Source organism: Passer domesticus, chromosome Z (assembly GCF_036417665.1).
Source record: "Passer domesticus isolate bPasDom1 chromosome Z, bPasDom1.hap1, whole genome shotgun sequence".
NCBI lineage: Eukaryota > Metazoa > Chordata > Aves > Passeriformes > Passeridae > Passer > Passer domesticus.
In genome coordinates, this window is record NC_087512.1 from 33190209 (window position 1) to 33216868 (window position 26660).

At 36.3% G+C, this 26660-nt stretch overlaps 1 protein-coding gene across 11 annotated transcripts in view; it reads left to right on the forward strand.

Moving 5' to 3' along the window:
- Positions 1-26660, forward strand: part of CCDC171 (coiled-coil domain containing 171) — a 183344-nt gene that overhangs the window by 54108 nt on the left and 102576 nt on the right. For 10 of the 11 annotated variants that reach the window (XR_010352356.1, XR_010352358.1, XM_064403322.1 and 7 more), the window contains 9 exons: positions 1826-1915; positions 3750-3950; positions 5853-6020; positions 7928-8116; positions 16695-17199; positions 17955-18071; positions 23028-23281; positions 24020-24199; positions 25850-26026. Coding sequence is in view for 9 of the 11 variants with exons in the window: in XM_064403322.1 (XP_064259392.1) it covers positions 1826-1915; positions 3750-3950; positions 5853-6020; positions 7928-8116; positions 16695-17199; positions 17955-18071; positions 23028-23281; positions 24020-24199; positions 25850-26026 (1881 nt within the window). In the remaining 2 variants the exon portion in view is untranslated. The remainder of the gene's footprint in view (positions 1-1825; positions 1916-3749; positions 3951-5852; positions 6021-7927; positions 8117-16694; positions 17200-17954; positions 18072-23027; positions 23282-24019; positions 24200-25849; positions 26027-26660) is intronic. The other variant, XM_064403317.1, reaches the window with a different exon arrangement.

Here is a 26660-nt window from a genome sequence, read left to right on the forward strand (position 1 = left end):
TCAGCTTTGCCCCTTTTATTGGGAAAAGAATGATCTCCCACAAGACCTTTGAGTTTGTTCAAGGGGCACAAAAACAAGTGACCATGGCAACAATTATACTTTTTAAACAGCAAGCACTGTTAAGTCTCTCCCAGCGAGATAAGAGAACTGATGTGTATAGTCATTATGAAACTCTTCTGAGACCCAAGTCTGGAAGCTGCAGAGTAACTAGGAACATATTACCCACAGCGAATTGTTATTTGGGAGGAGGAGCATCACGTGATAGGCAGCACAGTTGAAAAGTCGACTCAGCAGGCTTTGGCTTAGTGATGTGCTTTGTTGTGAAACTGTGCCAGAGACAGCAGTGGGGAGACCAAGGGGGTGGCTTCTAAGAAAGCAAAGAGAGTGTTCTGACAGAAAGAAGAATGAACTGTCAAGGAAAATAAATCGCAAGCAGAGCAGGACCAACAGATGACCTGCCACAAGACTTCCCAGTAGGACTGTGTGTGACTGACCCTGAAGTTGTCATATGGAGCCAGAGATCACTGAGCACCTTCGTGGTGCTCAGAAAGGGCAGTGCTCTGTCCTTCTTGATTACCCCTGCCCCCACAGAGAATGCTGCTTTTGGCTTTTTGTGTGTGAGATATGTTTAATAATAAAACTTTTTAATAATACAATAATGCACAAGGGGACTATGAAGGGCACTGTGCAATAAAACTAGGATGTTTTAATACACAATAAGGAAGGGTTTTAGTAAGCAACACAACAGTAAGCAAATTTTAGTGGTTTTCTTTATAAAAAGATTTTCAACAAGATCCCACATATTGATGAATTTATTAATGTACATGTACACCTGTATGTATATGTGAAATATGCTGGTAAACTTGTCATGTGTCATCTTTAACTTACTGTGTTAAAAATTTGATTAAAAGATCTAGTTAGTTTGTGTAGTCACACAAACCAACAAACTAGAAAGATGTAGAAGTGTTTTGGGTTTTGTAGATAACTAGCTTCTGACTTTACATATAGTGCAGATACCAGAATATGTTTGGATAGAGGGAAAAAACTAGTAAAACAATAAAAAGACTGGAAATATTCCAGTAGCATTCTTTGATTTACTGTAGTTATTTCTAAGGGTTCTGCCAAGTTTCCTGACATCAAAATATAAAAATAAACAAATGTAATTAATAAATTTTGTAAATTAGGTATTCTGTTTCTTAGTTGCTCCTTAAATGTCAAGTGTTAGCAGTATCATCATATAAACAGAGATACAGATTATTTTGGTACGTTGTTACCATTTTTGCAAGGGGAAAGTGAAGATAGTACACATGATGGTACCTCAGTACATATTAAGCAACCTCTGAGATTGCTTTTGCTTTTAACCCTAAAAGTCACTGTGCCTCTGTGGTACATCGCTGCTTTTTACAGTGTGTGAGTACTATCTAGTGCTCAGTAAAGAATCAAGCTTGTAGCTGGACAATTTCTGCAAATGGCCACTGACTTAAAAACTTATTCTCTCAAAACACTCCCCAGATAATTATCTGAATTTACTACAATCTCAAGTGCATTTCAGAATCTGTGTTTTTGTCAGATATTTTGAGAGTTAATAGGATAGGTAAGAATGGACTCAATTTGGGATTCTGCCACTACTCTTTATTTTAAATCGTTATAAAAGAGTTATGTAGTGTTTTGTAATGGTATGTTATTTAGATTGTATGGAATAGAAAAATTCTTCAAGGAATGGAAGTAAATGTTGGTTTTTTACTTTGATATGCAAAATTCTTCCTTTATATTATATTGAATAGATAATCTGTAAAAGGCTGTTTGACTTTCATATTTTTTGCAGCTTGAGAAAACAAAGGCTTTGTGTAAAAAGATGACAAAAGAACTTGACGTATCTGAGGAAAAAATGTGTGCTTTAAGACAAGACCTTAAGGTATGGTTTAATGAACTTAGCATAAAATTTGAACATTCTGCAAAAGGTATCTTTCTGGATTAAAAGTATCTTTTTTTCTTATCAGGGTAAGTCTTTATATCATTGTAGTCTGTTGAACAAACTAGTTTACCTCGCAAGTTTGTGTGAAACCATGCTGCTTTATCCTGGTTACCACTATAAAGTACATAATTTCAATGATTGTACTTCTGAAATAATTAAAATGCATTGATAAATTTGCAGGGTATTGTTCAACATTGAAATTGTTATCAGTAATCTTTTTTGTTTAACTATTTTTCTCAAGAAAAGGGAAAGAGAATTTAAATACCTCTGCATATGAAGGTATATATTTTATTAAAGATGTCAATTCTTCAGTTATTTTTTTTTGTTTCTGTTTGTCAGAAATGTTAATCCATGTGATGCATCAAGTTGTCTTTAACATCTATAAAGTGTGTGGCCTAAATTTCTTGGAGTAAAAGTTACCTGAGATAAAAACACTTGAGAGCTCTTTCCTTTAGTTTTGGAACAAAAATTTTTTTTTCTGCTTTTGGCTGACACCACTTTTGTAATGTCCTGTCTGGTTAAATCAATAGCCAAGGGAGTGAGCAAGTCCTGAGGTAGTGTTTTAACTTAATCTCCCAACTAGCACTGTATTGTATTACTGCCAAAATAAAATGTCCATAAACACAGCATTTTTCAGATTCTTTTTCTGAGGATATGCTGCTTTGTGTTTTATGCAGTGCTTTTCTGTAACATTCACTGAATCTTCACATTATTGAATACTTTCACATAATGTGTTGTCACCCGTTCTGAACTTTTTTTACTAATTTATATTCTGAAGATTTAGGATTTCTACTTCTGTTACAACACCTTTTTAAGTCACCTAAAACTTTTGCAACCCTTTGCTAGAGATATTTGTATTCTTCACACACAAACTGAGCTTGCTACATACACAGGGTACTAGTTTTTATGCAATGTGCCAGTTTTCAATCTCTCTAAATTTTTGGTAATAATATTGTATAGATGATCAAGATCTAGATTGAGTCTGAAAACATTTGTACTAGAAAATTAAAATTACTTTAATATTTTAATGTTTTTATTTAGATGAATAAAACTTGTCATATTCTGATGAATTTCGTGGTATGTTATGTATGATTTTATGGTCTATGAAACTATGATTTTATGAAAAATAAACCATGCTTTCAGTTTGACCTTTTGCAAACTTTAGTGATGCTGGAAATCCAATGTAACTGCACCATATTTTGGCTCAAAGTGGATTGTGTATTAAGTTCTATGTTTGCCTGGTGAGATTTTGGTGTTGGTTATGTATTTATGATTATTTCTGATTACTTATTTCCCATAGTCAAGCCTCCAAAGAGAGTCCTCACTTATTTAATCTTGCATGTAAAGAATACAATGCACAACAGCAGCTGTGTTGCTTGCAGACTCAGCCCTAACGGATCAGGGATTCACTTAAGAAAATAATGTATCTTTTCAATCGGTCTGAGAGCTTTACACTCTGCAGAGATTAAGTTGCATCCCTGTGTTCTGCATCTCATTTGTGGGCGTTGAGGGTACCGTGTAGATTACTGCATCATGGAGCCTTTACCTGTCAGAGATGGATTTCCAATGCTGTCTAGTTGCAAGCTGTTGAAGAGGCCTATTGTCAATTTTGAAATTCTATTCTTGAAAGTTAAAGTCCACCTAGCCTGGAATCTTGTGAATACATGTGGTCATATGACTGTTTCTTTCCTCAGGTGATGAACACTTGAATAAGGTAGCATTTTATAGACTAAAATTTATACCAGCTTTTCTGTTAAATTCCTCTGTTTTACAGGAAGCGCAGGATACCTTGGCTGATGCCAATAAAGAGTTAAGCTGTCTGCACACTAAGTGTGCCGACAGAGAGACTTTAATAGAAACTTTAAAAATGGAACTACAGGATGTACAGCAATGCTGGGAGAAAGAGCGAGTACGTGCCACAGAATCTGAAAATGAAATCCAGAAGCTTACCAGGGCTTACCAGAAGGATATGGAGGTATTACTAGAGACAAGATGACTGTCAAAGAGTCTTTATTTAATCTCAGCTTTATACATTTACATACATCAGATAGTTACTCTTAGTTTTAACAGATTTATCCCTAAAATATGATTTTAAGATATGTATTTTGAAATATGTGTTTAATATCTGCAGGATTTCAGGACATATTGGTTCTCCTTTCTTGTATCAGAACTAATAACTTAATCATTTGAGTATTTTGAATTTTTGAAAAACAGACTTTATTTGAAAGCTATGCCTGACAGACAATTATTTCTTTCTTTCAAACTAAAAGTTAGCAGAAATGTTTTACAATTGAAATATGTAATATTGTCATTGTCATACGTTAATTGCTTATCCACATGGAAATTGATAGGTAGCAAATATGGAATTGAGATAGTTTTGCATGCATGTCACAAAACCTAGAAATTCTTACCTTTTATCTATTAGCTGATTGTGGTGTGCTATATGTGGGAATAGGTCTACAATGTCTTATTTCAGGACTATTATCTCTCTCCTTATATGTATTAACAGACGTTAATTTTGTTGGTTTTTCCACCCAATAAAGCAGTTCTGTACTAGCAATGGCAATGATATACTTGTAGTTGTTGTGCATATTGAGCTCATTACTTCCACAAATTTGGACATGGATGCCAACTGAGTAGAAAGGAAACATTCTTTCCACCTCTTTTACAGTCTGGTATTTAAATAGGGTCCACATGAAGCAGCTGGAATTGTTACACACATCAGATAATGATTAAAGTGGAGGAAACGAGAAGTCTGGCTATATTGTAAAGTCAGCATGTCTACAACCCTGTGGTTGCATTCAACATGTGTGAATTGATTTGGGGTCTTGGAATCCTGTTTCTTGCGCCAAATGGATAATTATCATCCTAGTTTTATCACAGCTCGAACATCAGATGTAATGATGGTGGCACATTGGATTTTCCTTGGATAATTTGTAGATCTGTTAGAAACAAAGTTCAACTAAACTGAACTACAATTTATTTTTAATTACCTAAAATACCATGGATAATTGTGAGAAAATATACCTAGGTGTAATGGAAAGGGCTCAGAAAAATCCAACTTTCCAAACTTGGCCATTTGTATTTTCTTAATGTAAAATCTCCACCAAGGCCCCTGAAAATAATGGGAACCTTTGCAATAGTTACAGACTTTGTCCTTGTGACTTTTGAGCTACAACTTGCTATTGTTGTCTTAATCAAAGTTGCTAAGTTGCATATATGTACTGAAAGCATTAAGGATAGAATTTCTATAGCATGCTATTGTTGCTTAAGTTTATTTATAACTTGCATCAATTTATTGTATTACTAACTAAAATCAGTGTAAATGAATGAGGCATGGCTTGTGGATTTTAACTCATGAAGCTATAAGCCTATTTTGTCTGGCCATTTTGTCTCATATATAATCCATATAAAAACAATTTAAAAAAGACTTTAGAGTGATAGTTGTATAAATTGTGTGTTGTGCTGCCAAGCCAATCAGAGAATTTTCTGCATGGTCTGCAGTTATTGTAAGTGGGTACAGTTAGAGTATAACTGAAAGTTTTACCGTGAATAAATAAATTGCATATACTAATAGCATGGGATTTTTTGTCTGTATCAGATAGTCATTGTGATAACAGCAGGACTGTTCTGTATTTATATAGGCTATTTATATATTATGTCTGAATAGACACATTTTGTAAAAACTGTTTTCTTACATTCGCTTCAATATATATGACTGCAAATATTAGCAATTGTGGTAGTTTGAAAAAGGTTTGTGAATGAGCTGTGTGGGCTTTTTTTCACTTGCATGTAGTTCATATTACTGCCCATGTGATGCACGTATTTAAATTCTAACACTGTTTAGATACATCATGTAATTCTCCTTTTGTTTCAGGAGAAACTAACCTTCCTTCATAGCTTATACCAGCATTTGATAGCAGGCTGTGTGCTTATAAAACAACCAGAAGGCATCCTAGATAGATTCTCTTGGCCTGAGCTTTGTGTAGTCTTGCAGGAGAATGTTGATGCCCTGATCTCAGACCTCAACAGGGCTAATGAGAAGGTAAGTGTCCTTAGGCACCAGCTACCTCTATTAAATTCAGTGACATTTGTCCACATCGCAGTATCATTAAAAAGGACTGACATTCATCTTATTTCAAAAAGAATTTGGACGTTAATAATTCAATACCATTAATTATGGCTTGTCTACAACTCAGTTTGATGCCATTGCTGTGGGCATGTAAATGTGACTGAAGTCTGTATGAAGTCTCTAAGCTCCATTTTCAGTGCAGGACATGCTAATAGTACTAGCCAATATTAGCCACAGGGACCTAATTAAAAGAAAATAAATTAATCTTACTGATGAAGCAATTCAAAGAACTTAGTCATTTACACTAATAAAGCAAGTCTTTATTTTACCATAAAACTGAAACAAAATGCCCTTACTCAAGGAGCATAGTCTTTAAATTATATGTTTCTTATTCAGAGTTTATTGTTTCATTTGAAAGAATGACAGTGTATTTTTTTTCATTTAATTGTAACTCATGGATTATAAAATTATATTCAGTAACACAAATAGAAAATACCTGTTTTTATAAAATATTTCAATATTTGCTATAGGGAGGAGCTGTACTTTTCAGGATGCAAGTAAGCTTATGTGGCCTTTCTCTCCAGAAATCCCTGGATTTTTAGGAAAGAAAATATCTCCTTTTAAATAAATTAAACTGACTTCACAGACTAACATATGACAGTCTTTAGAATTTCAGTTTGTTTTCTGGCTCTATTGATCATGTCAGTCTTAAGACTAGTACAGCAACTCCAGAGCTTGTCTGTGCAGACATTTTTTGAGACATAGTGAGGGAAAACCTTCTTTTGACATTTTTCATCTTCAGGAGTGACCACTCTTCTGGTCTGAGTGAGATGCAGGCCTGGTTAAAATGAATTGTTTTAATCATCATTTAGTAAGTACTCCAGCAGTCAGTTGGACCTACCACCTTACCGAAGGGGTAGAATAAAATCTGGATAATGAACATTTGATATAATTTTGTATTTTACATTCGAAGTAAATGAGGAGAGGGAGTGGAAGAGAAGGGAATGAACATTACTGGCAGTGTTTGGGGATGTTGTGTCATATTGTTTCTTGCTTTTTAATTTAGTATGGTTATTGATATTGACTGTGAGGTCTCTAGGGCTTTTTTCATATACTTATGGAATATAGTTTTGCATATAATTATGAATTTTTTTTCTTATGCTTTTCAGAGATTTTGAACAGTATATCACTTGTGTTGTACCCGCTTTCTTGGGGACAAAATTTTCCTCTTGCATTCCTGTGTGACGCATTTGAAAAGTAGCTTGATGATACTCTCTAGTAATTAATTGTAGGTGTGTGTATTTAAAGATTACTGTTACCTTGATTCATTCCTCCATTTAGTTTGCGTAGGAGCTCCTAAGTTATCCACAGAGTGAATCCATTTGTACTTGTTGAAAACAACTTCTGTGTGCTAAAATGTCTTGAAATTCTTTTAATGCTTAATAGTATCTGGAATGTTTTGGTTTTCCACTAAAATAAAATGAAGGACTTTTTTTTTTACATATTATATGCAATTCTTGCAAACTTCTAAGGGACTGGTATACTCAGATTGGTACTTTACCAATAGAAGATTTAATGCTCTTGTATACAAAAAGCCAAAACATAGGAGAAGTGTACAGTTCAGGTTTTCAACAAAGAAAGCAACAAACATCTGCAATATGGTACAACAATGGCAAAACTTAATGCAATTTTTTGTTCATTTTGTTGCACAACTCAAGTAAATAATCTGTCATGAAAGGCTTTTACTTAGTTTTAATGAATATATTGAAGAAATTACAATTTAGATTTTATGCCAGGAGCATCTGTGGTTAAACTGATATGTACAATAAAGTAAACAGGTGCTTAGAGAAGTAATTTCTTTTTAAATGCTTGTTACACAGATATCTCACCTGGAATATATTTGTAAAAACAAGTCCAATATTGTGAAGGAGCTTCAGCAGAGCCAGGAAGATGCTTTTAACAAAATGGCTGAACAAATGAAAGTGCAGACAAGCTGTTGGCAGAATGAAAAAAAGTATCTGGAACAGCAGTACTCAGGTCTCCTTGGGGAAGCTCATGCAAGGGCACAGGTATGCTGCTATGAACTTCTGATTTTTTTTTTTCTTGTAAATATTTAATGGGTTATTCCTGTAGTTTGAACCCCTAACCAGTTTTGGGTTGTTTAAAATTTAAAAAAAAACCTGCAAACTCCATGCTAGTATTGATTCCATTTATAATAAGAAATAAATGTCTTTGTTAAAGCATTCTAGGAGTGAATTGCCTAATTTGGCTTACAGTTGCTACTGTTCTGGGGTTTTTTTTGAGAATGTTAAGGCTGTAAGATTCAATTTGCTTGATCTGAGAATTATATAGGGCAGCAGTGATTTTTTTCAGTGTCATGCTTTGCAAAGAATGTGTATAGATACTGTAAAGTGGTCTCATCTGGTGATAAATTTAGATATATACATTCTGACCCTAAAAACCAATTAGCAGTGATAGATTTCAAGATTATTATTAGAAGATGCTGTTACACAGATGATAAGTGAGCAGTTGGTCAGAAGTGTAAAACTGTTGGTACTGATTGTTAGACAAGTTATTTGCAATTTAAAATACTCACTGTTATTCTACAATCACCATTCACTATCTTTTCAATCACATTCCTTTACATGTGTTTCAATTGAAAGAGTTGTGCAATTGAGGAAGTAAGGTATGCCTTGTTACTTGTGACTGCTACCTGTGACTTAATTTATCTGAAGAATGCTATATTTGACTCAGATTTTAGTCATGGATATCATTGTGTGCTGCAAAATACATTTATGAAGTATTCTATTTACAGAGCAATTTATGGTGAGTTCTTAGGATTGAGTTATAATTTTTTAGATTTTTTTCCTTGATATTTACATTTCACATTGGATATTGACAAGGCTAAAAACATCACTATGAGTGGAATAAGTGGCATCCAGATTTATATTTAATTTCCCCAACATCATGTAGTTTCAGCTTATGGCTTTCATTTGCCAACAAAAAGAACGATGGAATAACAAAACTTAATTTTAATTTGAAAAATTACATTTTCTTCTTAAAGAAAAAGTGGAGTTACACAATTCAGAATTCTTACTCCTATGGATGATGGGTCATGTCTTTAAAGATTGTAGTGTTTTGTGAAAAACAGGTGCTCTGCAGTGCTGCACCATTCTTTGGAATGGTGCTAAACCTCCCAGTCTCTGCAGCTGGATTGTATAGATAGCATGTAAAGCATGTACTGAAAATGTGTCTTTTTTTTGTGGAGTGCATATTAGGCACGTGTTTTGGAAAAAACTTAATCTGTCAGCTTATTGTACAGGACTACTGAATCGCTAAAAGGGGGAATGTAGCAGGCACAAGGCCTGCAAGGCCCTGGAGAACAGAAGCCTGAGCTAGGAAATACCAAAGTCAGTATGACTAAGGGTTTAGAAGACCCTCTCTTCCGCCTTTCGGACCCTGTTATCTCTCTGTAGATCCATAGGCCACTTTTTCCCCTGACCCTTACTATTGGACAGTTTTCAATCCCCCTATAAGGTATAAAAACCCCTAGCTCTGCCCGGTTCGGCAGAGGAGAGCTGTCCCTGGACCCTTCGCGGAGACCCCAATAAAGGAACCCTGCGGAATCCACACAGCGCTGCTCTCTCTCTCTCTGCGTCTGCTGCGGCGATACCCAGGGTGACGGCCCCAGGCGAGCTAAAAGAGCTGAAATCACTAAAGAGCTGACTGCAAATCACTATAGCTGCCTGGGCTGCCTGAACCCCCCGCTGGGCGATCCTGGACCCTCGTTGAGCTATCCTGGACAACCGGCCTCCCCGCTGGGCTTCTGCCCCGGGGGGCCTTAGGGGAACATTTTCCCTTAGAAAACATCTGGACATGTTTTCTAACACAGGTATATAATGTTGGAGTGCAAGCTGATAGTTTTGTAATCTAGATAGTACAATGTCTGTATACACCTATATGATTCAACGATCTCTTTTCCATCTTGTGTTCCAGTTTGTCTTCTTTGCCATTCAGTATCAAACTCTCAAGAGACTGTCTAATTTCTTCTTGATTTCTAATTTGTGACTGACTTTCAATTTGCCAATACCAAATTAAGCCTTTCCTTTCCTGGCACCCATAGGATCCATAGATGTCTAGTGTTAGGGCTGTGCTAGTCCTGATTGCCCATTTTTCCTGGCTTAACTGTATTTTACCTATTGCATTTTGAGCCAGTTAGCCATATTTGTCTGCAAGATCAGTGCTTTGTTTGATCAGAGGTGTACAGACAAATATCATAGCCTTATTTCCAAAGGAAACAAGGGAAAATGTGCCACAAGTTACAGAATGTCTTCAAAAGATGTTTAAGATTCGCTGACTGCCAGCGATTATATAAAGATGCAGAATGCAATATTTAAAGTTAATTATTTTAGCAAGCTTTATTAATTAAATTTTATAGGAAACATATAATCAGTACAAGTGGAATATAATTTGCCAGTATTTCATTGTACAGCTGGGGGTCTCCTCACTCTAGGACACTTATTCTAGCACTACAAGGAAACTGTAGCAATTTGCTACATTTCCCATCCAAAGATCTGAGTGTTAATTGCAAGCACTTTAGTGAAATAACCCCTTGTAGGGTTTAATTTCATTCTGAAAAGGGAAGATGAGTGATTTTTGCTGTCCTGCACCAGCCTAATGATACATCATAGTATGCTTCCTTTTATTTGTAGCTTTGTCTTCAACCAGTGTTCCATGACTACTTCTAGGTATTTTCTTCTCAGAGGTCCTGTGTTGAAACTTCTTTAGTTTTTCAAATTGTTGACATGTCTGTGAAAGCAAACCATAGAGTGTCAATTCACACTCAGGAGTTAACAGAGAGCTCACATTGATTATGTGCAATTAATCTTGAAAATTATTGTTTTATTTTATTAGAACTGCAGTAGAGAGTTAGGGCCTTTTAGAATGGTCTCCTTATAATTAAAACACTGCAGAATCTGGAGGTTTTAGTGGCAGTGACACCTGCTACTTCTTCTGTCCCCAGCCAGTACTGTTCAGGGTCCCTGGTTCCACAATAGGATCTATGAATGTTAATAGGTACTACTTCACAGCTGGTACTGTAGGTCAAATTGATGGTATAATCAGAAAGCAGTTTTACTGTTTTTCCTATAGGAAAGAAATTCGCGGGGTATCCTTATCAGAGATCAGCAATAAACAAGGCAATCTGTAGGTACCACTCTTTGACAGTGGTCTCCATGTTTGGAGAGTCAATGGAGCTTAAAATGCATATCCTTTTTCTTTGCCTTTTGTTGCAGGAGTCTAGTCTTCTTGATCTGATAGCGTGCCATTTTGAAAATGTTACTATGCCTGTTCCTTAGCCTCACACATTAATTATTTATTATTTATTTATAGTCCTTTAGGAAATGTCCTCTGAATTTTAACTACCAGTTGTTGTTTGTTTATTATATAGACATTTTTTAATCTGTCCCCATTTTTTGTGGCAACTGCTTAAAATAGAAGGGTTTTGTTCTGATATGCAAAAACATCGTAAGAGAAAAATACTGTAACTACTTCAAAATGTCAATTTCAACAGAAAAATCAAAGGTTTGCTAAACAGGAAAAAGAAAAAGTCCCCTGGGGAGAAAAAAAAGTGTTGTTTTTTCTTATTCCTTGGTTGGAAGCTTTTTTCAGCAAGGCAGGTGAATTAGATAAAGGATGGAATATATTTCAATTACATGAAAAATCACTATAATCAGTGCAAAGGGAGGAAGAGAAATGCATGTAACTGTACTGGTCCTGACCTACCAGGTGTCTTTCTTTGGTAGGCATCTTTGGTAAGCATGTCTTTGGCAAGTCCCCATGTACTTAAAACACAGCAAAGGGAGGACAGGACAGTTGATGTTGTTCATAGGTATAGCTGTATATAGTGTATATATATATATTATTTTTTTTTAAAAATAAAACAGCTGAACAGCAGGAATCACTGACTTACAGAATCACAGAATGTGTCAGGGTGGAAAGGAACACAGTGGGTCATCTGGTGCAAACCCCCTGGCTCAAGGCGGTTGTGCTAGAGCACAGTGCACAGAATTGTGTCCAGATTGTTCCTCAATATCCCCGGTAAGGGAGACTCTACAACCTCTTTGGGCAGTCGGTCACTGCACAGAAAAGAAGTTCCTCCTCTTGCTCAGTTGGAACTTCCTGTGTGTGAGTTTTTGCCCATTGCCTCTTGTCCTGTTTCTTGGCATCACTCAGCAGAGCCTGGATCCATCCAGTGACACCCTTTCTTTAGATGCTTGTAGACACTGATGAGAACTACAGAATTGTTAGGTTTGGAAGGGAGCTCTGGAGACCATCTAGTCCAACCCACCTGCCAAGGCAAAGTCACGTAGGGCAGGTTACATCAGAATGCATCCAGGAGGTTTTTGAGTGTCTCCAGAGAGAGAGACTCCACAATCTCCCTGGGTAGCCTGTTCCACTGCTCTGCCACCCTCAGTCTAAAGAAGTTTTTGCTCATGTTGAGGCAGAATTTCTTGTGCCTTAGTTTTTGGCCATTGCTCCGCATCCAACATAAGTGCTGGATCACTGGCACAATCCTCCTGACACCACATTTGAGATATTTCTGTGTATTGATGAGATCCCTTCTCAGTCTTCTCCAGACCAAACAGTCCCAGCTCCCAGTGTCTCTCCTCATGACAGAGAAGCTCCAGACCCCTGATCATCCTTGTGGCCCTCCACTGGACCCTCTCCAGTAGCTCCTTGTCTCCCTTGTGCTGGGGAGCCCAGAGCTGGACACAGCACTCCAGGTGTGGCCTCACTAGGGCTGAGGAGAGGGGGAGGATCACCTCCCTCGGCCTGCTGGCCACACTCTTGCCAATGCACCCCAGGATGACATTGGCCCTCCTGGCCACCGGGGCATTGCTGGCTCATGGACAGCTCGTGATCCACCAGGAGCCCCAGGTCCTTTTCCACAGAGCTGCTCTGCAGGAGGTCAGCCCCAGCCTGTGCTGTGCCCTTACTGATCTGCCTTTTTATCATGATCCATAAGCTCTTGACTCACTCACCATCCACCCCAAGATAGAGATCTATACCTTCCAGGTGTTGCCTCAGGAGAGGGTAACTCCACCACCTTGCCTTCTTGGTCTGCCTCTCCTAAATAGCATTTCCTTTATTACAGCATTCCAGTCATGTGAGCTCTCCCACCACATCTCTAAATGCAAAGATCCGAGTCCTTTGACAGCACACAGATCTCTAGTTCCCCCTGTTTGTTCCCCATTTTGTGTGCATTGGTGTACAGGCATTCCATGGAAGTATTTGATTGTGTCAACATATCCCAGTTGGGAGTGCACAGTCTGTCTTCTGGTTACATCTTTGGATGCTTGTACCCTCAGTAGGCATCCCTTCTTAAGCATCCTTTTGTGCTTGGGTGATCACTGTTGTTCTCCCCTTTCCACACCTTTTTTCTGTCGAGCCTGACCTTGTCCCTGTCCCCCATTAAATCCAGTTTAAAGCTCTTTCAGTGAACCCTGCTAAGATGTTTTCCTTCTTTGACAGAGGAGGATGCAATTTGTTGTCAGCAGACTCAGTATCATATCAACTGACCCATGATCAAAACCCCACAAATTCTGATGGTAACATCAGCCTTGAAGCCATGTGTTCCTCTGGGATTTTCCTGGGTTTTGCCCCATCATTCCCTGCAACTGGAAGGACAGAAAAGAACACAGCTTGTGCTCCAGATCCCTTGCCCAGTTATCTCAAGGCCCTGAGGTCCCTCTTGATCATTCACAGCCTTTTTATTGGGATTTTGTTGCTACCCACCTGGTAAACAGGTAATGGGTAGTGATCAGTTGGCTGTACCACCGAGCAGTGTCTTGGTGATGTATCTTATCTGGGCTGCATGGAGGCAACACACTTCTGTATAGGTTAATTCTGGTTGGTATATTGGCTCTTCATTTCTCTAGAAAGGGAGTCACTACTGCCTTCTTTTTTTTCTTAATTGAGAAGGTCAAGATGTAGGGGGTAAGCTGCCCTGTTTTAAACAGTCGGTCCTGCCTGGATGGACGTCCATCCACATTCTTATTTCCCTGATTCTGAGATTCCAGGGCCCATACCTGTTGTATAAGGGCACCTGGAAAGGTGAAGTAGTTTGGGAGGAGATTCACCTGCCTCCCCCACCTGCCAAGGAGAAATCTGTTTCCATGCACCTCTGTCTCTAAGGTCCCATGCTGCCTGGTGGTGAGAGGGTGGGGGATCCATTGCTTCTTGTTAAGTGGAGAGTGGGTGCGTTTGTCTGAGGTGTGGTAGAATGTAGTTCCATCACTCAGTCTCTTCCTCAGACTCCCTAATTCTTCTTAGTCTATCTACTTTGTCTCACCTTCAGCATTAGGCTTTGTAAGTCATCGTCCTGATCACAACTCACACAGCTGTTGTCTGTGCTGCCCTGAGAGAAGTGCTGGGCTCCACAATTCCCTGCAGCCTGAGACCCTAACTCTTGCATGGTTTCATGGGCACTTCATCTGGGTTGCCCCATCCTTTCTGGTGTGCACAGAGGGAGTAACTTTTGTCCAAACACCACACCTCAGCTCAATCACTGAGAGTGAAAATCACCATCTGAGCTAAGTGCTTGAGTTGGCAGTGTCTCAGTGCCCTTCCTGCTTTCCCTGTGTGTGCAAACAGTGTCATGGTGCCCCGGCTCATGTTTCATGCCCTGTTTGCAGCTTTAGTGCATGTGGGGGTGGGCCCTCTCTCTTCTACTGCCATCTGTTCTCAGCTCTCCAAAACTTTTGAAGGCTCTGTGTCATTATATTTCTAGTTTTCTGTTCCGTTTCCATGCTAGAATAAAGGCTAAGGTTGTAGTAAGAAGTAGGATAAAATAGTTTTGTGAGTAGCACCTGATTTTTTGTTAAGGTTTCTTGGAATTGATGAAGCTCTGCAACTCAGTGAGGTGCCCCTCAAAGCTCAAACACCAAAGGAAACCACCTTGCCAATGTTTAGGAAGAAAGTCCATGTCTCTTTCAAGAACTGTGCTTTTAAGCTTTAAAGAAAACTCTAGAAACAGTGTCTGGCGCAGCAATAGAAATTACTAACCAGTAAAAAGAAAAAGAGTATTTTCTTGCAAAACTACATTTCTGAAGTCAGAGGTTGTCTTATTTGCTTTTGCATGTCACAAAAAGCATTAAAAAAGCACTTTAATTAGCAAGAGCACTGAATGTTGGTATTGCTGTCCAACAGCCCCATAGGGATCACAGTTTGTTTACTTAGATATTGGCCTTTCACCTGTGATGGCCAGAAACCATAGGTTGTTTTCTAAATTTGGCTCACCTTTTCAATTCCTTCCAGTCATGCTATCAGGGTTTTTATCTATAAAAATCAAACACTGTAAATAATGTAGTAGCACTGAAAGTATTGTCCATGTTCATACTTTATTTCAGCATAGTAAAGTGACATATGTGGCCTGTAAATTGCATTTTGAAATTAAATCTTTTAGTGGCCTACTCTATTTTTGTATCACTTGAAGTATTTTAATAGCATTACAAGTTCTTTCCCTTCAAAAAAAATTATAAAATATTTATTTGGTAAAAGACATTTTGAACTGACTAGGATACATCTCTGTAGAAGTGTGGAATCTTCTATTTTCATTCTAGGGATAGCTGTATTTTTTTTTCCCCTTTTGTGCTTGAAGAATGGAGGAGGTAAAATAAACTAGGGTGCCTTACTTACCACTGGTTTGGGACCTGTACCAAATAGAACACAGGAGAATATGGCTGGATAATACTATTGTGCTTCTTTTTAGAATTTCACTCTATGTTCAACAAAATTGTCTGTAGCTCTAAGAGAGGTATCTGAAACAGCAAAATTCTCTTGATTCTTGAATCGTCTTGATTCCAGTACTGCAGTCTGCATCCTCTAACTGTAGTCCTGACATTTCCTGACTTATTACCATCTTAATTTCTCTATACCAGCTTGCTATTTTAAATCTCCCCCCTTCCCTATTTCAGGGCATTTAGAAGAAAAAAAATGTTCTGCAACTTAAAAAAATCTATTATGGCACTAGGCAAAATAAAAATATCTGTATTACACTGTTCTTTTGAAAACTCAGTTCTGTATGAGACCTAATTAATCTGTGAATATATAAGTAGGGGGTTGATTACAAAGTAATTAGGAGATCACCTTTACTTCCCCTTTTCCAGCTGCTGCCAATCTGTCTACGTTTATGCTCCAGAGCTTCCTTATTTTACTCCTCTCCCTTATACTAACTTTATTTCTTCTTTTAGAGCAATGTTTTTCTGAAAATGGAGCATGTAATTGCTTACTAAGCAGTTATTGTTAAGTCAACTGATAAAACTGCATTGTGGACAACCAGGTGGAGGCTGTTGGAGTACTAGGGTTATCATCAGGAACCAGGAATCCATTTGTAACTGAAGATTGTGCAAAATTCACTTTGTTACTTTGTTTGTATCTCATTGTTTAATTGTTTATTAGGAGAGATAGTTTTATTGTCATTACTAATAATATTTGTTCTTTTAGTGTGTTACTTGAATGTGAAGAAAAAAAAAGTATTTTCTTTTATCTTTTGTCTAGGTAAAAATGATTTTGTTAAGTTAAAAACTTTGTGTTAATATTTCTTCTGGGTTTGTTTGCTTGTTGTTTTTTTTTCCCCTTTCCCAGGAATACCAAGAAGCAGCAGAGAAAAATAAGGAAAAAATTTATGTCCTTGAAAAAAGTCAAGAGAAATTGGCACTTGAAAACGTTTCTTTGGAAAAAATGTTAAGACAGTTTCAGAAGGAGCATTCCTCCCTCCTGACAGCCTGTGCACTATTGGCAGGTGCCCTGTATCCTCTGTATGGCCGATTGTGTGCTATGTCTTCCCAAAGAGACCTTCTCCAGGATCAAGTGAACATTTATGAATTAGTGAACCAGAAGATTAAGACCCTAGTTCATGCTCTCTCTGATGATAAGGAAAACAATCAAGATGAAGGAAAACTAAAGAAAAGAAAATCCCAGGGCCTGATTTATGTATTCCGAAGAGCTGTGATTGCAGTTTTGGCAGCCAACAGACTTCAGGTTTTAGCACAGTCTTCTAGTTCCCTCTTCACCTGGACAAATGGTTTAAAAGAAGGGATTGGAATTCCAGTTTGTGTAGGAGAATCCAAAGACAAGCGTAATCTGTTAAGTAAGCTGGTTTTTTTCTTCTTTGATAAATGTTGTGTCAAAAAACAAGACTAATGAATAACATATAGTAATATTATTTATAATGGAGTGTAAGTACAAATTTAATGACATTTTAACAAATGTAATTTTTGAATTTGTAAATTTTAGATAACTTGATAAATGTAATTTCCCCTAAAAGGAAATGCTTAGTCTGTTTAGCAATGCAAGTAAAGTTGCAACTACACACGAGCTCCCATTGTTTGATATACTCAATATTTGCATTGTAGATTTCAGAACTAGGTGCTATATGCTGTATGTGATAAATTACTTGAAATGTTCCTACATTATTTGCTACCAACGTTATTTTTTGAGAACAGGTATTCTCTTCTTTTATTAATAACTTGTAGTACTTATTTCCTACTGAAAAATGCAAAAAAGTTTCTTACTGATTCAGGTAAAATATTAATGTAAGATTTCTGTGTTTTCTTTAGAGGAAATACGTAGTTTGTCTAGTCTCTGTCTGTTACCTTTCTGTTACCAAACCAGCTTATGCATCCCCCTACAAGGAAAAATGGTATAAAAAATGCTTTCCAAACTAGAAGATTCATCTATTTTTCTGGTTTAGTGCTAGTGGAAGCATATTTAATACAGTGTAAATTGTCCTGAAAATAGTCTGTGGCTTATGTACTTTCAGGTTTAGTCAATTTCTGAAAGAGAAAGTAGTGTGCCTCATCGAAGTTACTAAGTTATATTGGTGGCTACAATTCTATTCTATAGGCTGTGAAGAGGAAGAACTTGACTGTGTGGAGGCACTCAGCTGGTTTGCTAGTTCCAACCTCCTTGCTGCAATAACCAGTTCTGTCACTGAATTGCAGGATGTTGTTAATAAACCAGGTAATTTTAAAAGTATATTCTTGTACTTGAAGATTAAAAAAATAATTAGGGTGGCTACATCATCTCCATTTTTAGGATTTATTTAAACTATTCTGGATCAAATCTCCTGAGAGCTGTATTGATGGAACAGATTGACTTTTCTTTAATTCGTGATGTGATACTTTATCCTTTTGGTACATAGAATCATGGGAACAGAAGGCTGGAGAGTGCTTTTAGAAAGCATATATACCATTCTGCCTGTTTGATTGTGAGATTTTAAAAATAATCTACACCACACAAATAGATATTTGGCTAACCTGTTTTTAAAAGCTTAGCCTAAAAAGTAAGCTAAATTTTTAAATGAAGCAACTCTTACAAGGTTCTTGTAAGAACCTTGAAGTAACTCTTACAAGGTTCCTAGTTATCTTCTTCGTGTGGTCTTATATTCAAGAAGTGTTTTCCTGGAGCTCAACCTAATATTTTTCCATGAAGAAAATCTATGTAATTTTGGTTTTATTTGATTTGTGTATTTCTTAAGTGCAGGCTTTAAAACTGGCACATCTTTGATTTGGGACATTACAGATGCTGACTGAAAGGAAATAATTTCCTACTGTGTTTTATATGATAAAAATTTAGTAGTTCCAAATCTGGAAAACAGTGAATTTCATGGATAATATTTTAGAGTGTTTTACTTGCTATCTTACAGTTTTGGAGAGAGAAATAAAATGCTCTCTGTTTATACAATGCATAGTAGTCCTTATTTTATGTCTCTGCAGTGTTCCCTCTCTAAGTTTATGTTTAATTAGGTTTTTGTCTAGATTTCCTAATTTTCTTGGTCTCTGCTTGTATAGAATTCTACTATGCCTATGAATAATTGTAGTGTCAGTCTCTGGAAATATTACCTCATGATTCCCAGCTGTTAACTATTTTTTCTTAATTTATTTGCAGCGAGAACTGATGTAAGAGTTTGCTTGTCTCTGCATTGCTGCCATCCTTAGTTCTTCAGTAACTTGTAGTATTAAAATACCAACACTTCTGTCACAGAATAAAGGCTGTTTAAGGAGGGATAATTTATATGAATAAATGAAATAGCAGGACAAGGATAAGATGATTCATTTCCCTGAAGCTTAAATAACAAACTGATCCCAGAAGACATTGAAACAAGTGTTTTGATTCAGTTTCATAAGCTCTCTTCTTTGGTTATCCTGTTTTCAGTAACTTAAATTTACATCCTTAAAAAGCAAAGTTTGAACTGTATTTTGGAGTATTTACAGGGTTTATACTGCAAGTGTTCCTGTGTACAGAATATTGTGCAGGAACAGCAAATTGAAGAAGAATTGAAAGAAATGCAGCAGTAGCATGGATCTGCTGAAGCGACTGTTTAGAATACCCTAAACATCATGATATTTTGGCAGTTTGAACAATATGAGAATTCTGCTGGTCTCTGTTTACTAGATATCTCTGTACTCAACACAGGCTTGATTTTGAGAATTAGGAATATCCATGCTGGGAATGTTATGGCCACAGTCAGTTTGGTGATTCTTTCATATCCTTTACCTATTTTATTAATAGCCACAGAACCTCAAGGTCTAACTACTCATGTATTACTTGGAATTCTGTTGCTCATGAGATCAAGTCTCCTAAGAATCTTTCATTCAAAAAATAGTAATAAATAATTTAAAGTTTGACGAAATTTCTGAAAGTGTTGAAGTAACTAGGCTCTGAAGGAATATATTTGAAAGCTTCCACTTTTAGAAAATTACATTATGTTCTGTAAGTAATGTTTTAAGTAGGACTTAAATCTTCACACTGACTTCAATTATGTTGAGTTTCTTAAAAAATTAGAAATAGGCAATCCTTTCATGTCTTTAAATAATGGCAGTTCCAGGTTAGGCTATATGTCACAGGAGAGAGTGCTACAAGAAGATGCTGTCTGGATCATCAAGATGGAATGATTCAGTGTCTTAGAGATTATGTTTCAAATTGGTTAAGTTGTGGGGAACCATTTGAGGCACCTTTCTCGATCTTTTAAATAAGTGGTTTTTTGTTTTGACATTGGTTCATAGTGTCAGTTCATAACTAACACACTTCGTAGTGTTAGTTTGGGTCTCATTCCAGCATGTCATGGAATGATCTCTTTGCTTCAGTTTCAATGCAAGTTCATTGCAGCGTTGGAGTTTTTTTGTTTGCTTTGGGTTTTTTTGTCAAATTAGTTTTTAGGTTTATTTGAACAAAATCTATACTGTCATAAACCAGAGATGGTAACAGCCAAAGTTTTCAATACAAATATCACCAACTGTTAAATATATAAAGCTTTAAAAGTTTGACATGAACATTTAAGTCTTGCATAGTACAAAGTTAATCCTGCTGACTGGTGTTCAATTTCACCAAAACAGAATAAACAAGAATTGTTTTTTCATCTTTCAGCGAAGTAATATTTGACACTTTTCATTTGCTTAATGTAAAGCTAAACTGCTTTGCAATATACCTGCATTTGTGTTAATAATTTCTTAGACACATAATAAAGTACATAATTAAATACATAATTTAATTTTTATTGTAATTCTTTCATCCTTCATGGCAGGTACTTAAGATATATATACTTAAACAGTCTATTCTCCTCTCAGTTTTTATAGATACAGTTCCTTGTGGAATTGATTTATGTTTTTTTTTTATTTCATCTTTCAAAGCAATCAGTAACTTACTTAAAAATATTTCTGCCTATTTAGTCAAAGCTACTCTTTCTAAAAATAATGGAGGGCATGACTATTTATTGCTATCCCAAGAAAATGCCTTAAGGTGTGGTCAAGCTGCGTCAGGGGAATAGGTTGGATATTAGGAAGAAGTTTTTCACAGAAAGTGTGATAAAATATTGGAATGGTCTGCCGGGGGAGGTGGTGGAGTCACCATCCCTGGATGTGTTTAAAAAGACTGGATGTGGCACTTGGTGCCATGGTTTAGTTGAGGTGTTAGGGAATGGGTTGGAGTCAGTGATCTTGAAGGCCTCTTCCAACCTTGTGATTCTGTGATATGTTGTTCTGGAAGGTTACTGTTTAAGGGGAGTGCTTGCTGGGAAGTGGAATGATCATTTGAAAATGCTACAACACATTTGTCTAAATTATTATTTTAAATTTACTTTTGATGCAGTTAAACATGAGATTCTAGGCATAGGGAAGGGGGCTGCCATGCTGGTACTGCACATAGGGAGAAACAATATCTGCTTCTGACAGGCAAACAATCTCATAACCTGAGACAGCAAGTGGAAATACTGGGAAAAGTGAAGGAACAGTAGCTCACTGAGCTCCTTTTTCTATATACCAAAAATCATGGCAAAGGACAGTTTTTGAGAAGGTTTTGGCATCATCTTACATGGAAGGCCATAAAAATGTTCTAGTTTTAATTTTAGGTTAATTTAACTAAGCATTCAACTAGTGAATGCATTCTGACTAGATAATTGCAATAGCAGTGGGTATGAAAATATTTTTTTTTAATTGCAAAGGATGTTTAGTTAGTTGAAGTGCAAGGTAAAATGCCTCATAAAATTTTTAACGAAAAGGTGCTATCTTAGTAATGAAGAAAAGACTGATCTACTAGTCACTGAGGTTATGGAGAGCATGTACTCAAAAATTATACTCCAGTTAAGCACTGGATGCCTTGGAGTGGTGCTATTTCAAAACCAAGCAGGAAAATGACTTTGAAAATAAAATATTTTATTTTATCATGTGCTTTTTTTGTTTATTGCTTACAAATAAATCTCAACTTCACATGTAAATGATCTTCTTTACATTGAGAATTGTAATAAAAATATATCAATAATCATGTTCTGTTTGCTTTGTACCTCTGGCTTTTTCCTTCACAGTCTATAAACAGAAATTCATTAACTTAAGCCAGGTTATTTTTTTCTGTTTATACTCTTAAGTAAATATTTTAGTTCACTGCAGCAACAGGAGATCTGCTGTACTACTGAATGTAAATAGGCTCTTCCATGCTTGTCATCTTACACTGATAGTATCATAAGACAAGTAATGACAGATTAAGACCTGCCTAGCAGAGGGAAAACTAAATTACAAGACTTTTATTAAGGCATAAATAAACCTATTAACTGTTATCTGGAATACCAATTAGTGGAAGGAGCACTGACAATTTTATTTATCAACATTAAACACAATTATTAATTACAGACCTGACGAATCTAGCAGTAAGCAGGACATGTTGGGTGTGCTGGGGCCTTAAGTCCATTATATGAGAAGGATGATTACCAAAATCCTGTGGGGAAATACGTAATTGTAGCTGTAAAATTTTAATTGCCTTGGAATAAGGTAAATTATATTCTCTTGTCTCAGAATATAAATAGTATGGCATTAAGGTACCAAGCCTCACTAATTTTGAACAGCAAATAATTTAGACATCTGTAGAGGGGAGAGAGGAAAAATCAGGGAACTCTCAGAAATTTGCATTGTAAATATTACAATAAAGTGTTTTACCATGTGCTATCACTTCTGACTTACTTGACCTGACTTCCATTTGCTTGCATCCATCTTGCATGTTTTCTGAATTACAAAATTAGAATATTAAATAAAGTCTTTAGAAAGTACAGTATTGGGAACATGATAACAAGTGGACAAGTAGTCTGTGACAAACAAATCCTCTTCTTTAGAATCTTATTCTACCCTCCCATTTGTAAATTGATAGGAGTAGAATTTTCATTGCTAAATACACAATTTGTCTTAAAGTCTCTCTCTGAGGTATTCCTTTGGACTCAATCTTCCAGTTCTTAATGGAAAATTTCTATTGAGTAGCTTAAAGATGTTGTTTGTTGTGGTTTTTTTCACTGAAAGAAACTGAAACTAATAACCTACTTGATATTTCTTTTCTGCCTTTTGGTTTGGTTTGGGTTTTGTTGTTGTAGGGTTTTTTGTTTCACTGTTTGTTTGGGGGTTTTGTTTGTCTTTGTTTTTTTTGTTTTTTTTTTTAAAGGTACAAAGTCTTGGATTTCTGGAAAGTTACTGTTAAGTGCAGCCAGGAATTCGTTTTCAAAACTTATGGACAAGTTGAATGTTATAATGGAGACGGTTCCATTAGACCACAGCAAGTACATTACTTATCTGAAGAAAGACTCCTTGGTACAGAGCCTAGCTCATGGACTTAATAAAATAAATACGCAGGCCCTGGAAGCTGAATTGTGTGACAGAGTATCCAGTGTGGTATGCATGCTTATAGTCCTACTTCATGTAAGCAGTAGGTTCATGGCCTAAGTGTTAGGATGAAGCTCTCCTGATAGCACCATTAATTTTGTTTCCATTTATGAGACTATTACATTGAAGTCAGCTGTGTAGACATCAGATTCCCAACACCCAGAAGCATTAGAGAGTGAATATATTTGTTCTTTTATGTGAAAGAACTTTAAGAAGAGATTTGATGTATCCAAGAAAAAGGGTCTTTTTTTTCTATCTAAGAAAAACCCTTTTTCTTGGATACATCAAATGTATTTACTTTGTAAGAACTAACTTGCTTTGTAAGAACTAACTTGCTTTTGGCTTAAATGTTACGGAGTTGGTTAGGTTTTTTTAATTGTTTTGTTTTGTTTGAGTTATTTTTGTTGTTGGTTTTTTTGTTTTGTTTTGGGTTTTTTGGTTTTTTTTTTGTTTTTCTGTTTTCTCATACTCCGTTTCTATCTTTCAGTAAAGATAGCCTTCTTCCCTATAATCAGAGGGAAAGGAGAAACCTTCTGAAATAATTGGCCTTTTATTGTTGGCCTTACATTAAAATAGTACTTCCTTGAAAACAGAATTTTCAGTTACCCTCAAGAATATGAAGGTGAAACAAGTTCACTTTTTTACACTCGTGCATCTTAGAGATGATGGACAAAATGAGGGCTTTGTTTAATTTGCTTGGGTATTACGTGTGACTCTTTTATTGATAAAATAGTTCATGTTAAATCACATAAATTTTTTTCTGATTATTAACAGAAAAACATAGAATCCTTGCACAAGCAAATACTTGAATTTACACAAAGACTTCATACAGCAGAAGTGGAACGCCGCTCACTGCGCCTACAAGTTGCAGAATTCAAATCAAATTTCAGTGAGATAAAAAAAGAAGCAGACAAAGCACAGAGGCTGCAAGAGCAATTAAATATGCTTAAGCAAGTAAGTATATTTGATTTAGAGGTGACTGCTTATAAGACATGTTTTTATGTGTTCTTTTGAAAAATAAGTATAAAATCATTCTAATATTAAAAGAACTTTTCACAAGATTTGCATTCTAAGTGTCACTAAACTAGAAGTCAGATGTGTTTAGAAAGGCTTCCCTTCCCCGAGAGTTTCTTTTTGATTTGTAGAATGAGATGCTCTTGTAAATTATATGTTTGGTCTTCAGCAACCAGGTTTTCTTCTGTATGTTGAAAATGTTGATGTGATTTATATACCCAAAAAGCATTTCTAGACCTCACTTCAGCAGATTAAAGACAGCTGCCATGAGGGTGTTGAATAAGTATGTTCCATGAGAACTTAAAGTATAAACTCTGTGTGGATATTGCTGGATATTATGATGGACTTTTTACTGTATCTTTGATGCTGGGTTATGCCCTGAGCTAGTCAATGCAAATTTTAGGGTGGCTGTTCCTCTGAAGGACTAAGCTTATGGAAGGGTGAAAAAAGGCCCTCTTCTGCATTCCTGCTAGAATATATGCACCAAATTCCTCTGACTCCTAGCTGTCACTGATTGATTTATTTAAACACCATGCATTCGCTAGCCTGTAAATAGCATTGTCTGACAGGAACAAGAAGACACAACAAAAAGGTTCCTTAACCACTTGAAACCACAGTATTGTGACTAATGCACATGTTGATTGAGGGGGGATGCCATTTGGTGGGGTCTCAGTTAGACCCCTGTCGTATGTACAGAACTGTGCCTTCAGCCCTTGGAGGGGAAGAAACTTGTCTTTCTTTAGCATGCTGGAGGTTCACTAAGCACCTTTCCTACTATGCTTATTTCTTGTAAGTTGCATTCAGAATTGAATGTATGTTTGAGCTATTTGAGATAGTGAATGGTTAAGAATTCTTATACATGCTCAACAGGTACACTGTGCAACTAAAACAGCTGTGGCCCACAAAAAGCTGTGTTTTCTGTAGATGTGACCTGATATTGAAGCGTAATTGGTATACTTCTCAGTGTGTCCCAATCAAGACACTTCCAAGCAGAGAGTATGTAACAGATAGTGTCAAATCCATTCTTTTTCCTATTGGGGTTTTTTACCCAAACAGACAAAATTATATCTGCTTATCTTCAGTTTTGCTCATACTGCGTTTTATTGCTTACAGTGCCAGGAAAATTGTAAGAAATTATCACAGTTTAGATTGCCATTCAAGTGTTGACAATGATTTTACTTGAAGAACTATTTTGTCTTTCTTGAACACTTTTGGAAAGGGAGAAAGAGTTCAGGAAGACAAGTTTACAAGGATTAACAAGATTTGCACTAAAATGTGGGACATTGGTCTGCACATTTCCTTCTAAATATTGGTTCTTAGCAATCTAGGGTGTTAATTTGAATAGAGTAGCAAATGCTTACTGTTTACAGTAGCCTGAATGCTGTTTTGAAAAAATACAGTGGATAAAGTTTTCTGGCCATTTTATTGCTTGGTGGTCTGTCTTTGAGTTTAAAAGAACTAAATAAATAATAACCTTTAGCATGCTTTTGTTTTAGAATTTAATATGCTCCCAAGTGGATCTTGGGAAATCAAGTATGTAAACAGGTAAGTACAGTTACATAATCAAACACAATTTATTTCTCTTATCAGAAATTAATCACCCATGAGAGGTTTGAAAGTATATGTGAGGAATTAAGTAATGCATTACATCGGGAGCATCAGACACAATTGCTTTTGAATGAACAAGCACAACAGCTACAGGAGTTAAATAATAAACTAGAATTGCAATCCAGTGAAGAGTCCCAAGTCTTAAGTGAATCTGTAAAGGTAAGATGATTATTGCTCTTAATTAGGCACCCGAAATTTATTTTTTGGTGAATAAGCCAAATGTCATAGTTCTTGTGCAAATAAAATGTAAATGCACACATAATACTTAGCCCATTGAAATTTTAGGGTACTCAGAAACACTTTCAAGATTCTTCAAGGTATAACATCACTTTTCTGCTCTTGAAACTGGGTGGTGTAGACTAATGTATGTGAAGCGTCTGAAATTTATTGGGGACTTAAGTGACAGATCTAGCTATCACAAGGTGTTTGCAATTTATAGAAAAAATAAAAAGTACAGGAAAACTTTGATTTTTGATAGAGGTCGCAATAATATTTTAAAACCTGGATTGTCTGTTTCCTGAATATAATTTTAGGATGGAGAATACATTTGTCAGTTTGGAATATGCAAAGTGACAATAGAAAGATATCCTTTTCTCATCAGAATTTAGACTTTTCTGTAGACATAATGAGTAATGAGGGAAAAGATGATGTTATCAGAATCTCTGATAATAAACAAAGGAACAGAGAGAGTATTAGAGGTTTAAAACCAGGTGGATATCTAACATGGGAGAGAGAAAACTTTGTGATGGCAAGCCAGTAAAAGACCTGAGCTCGGCAGCTTTTATTTATTTTC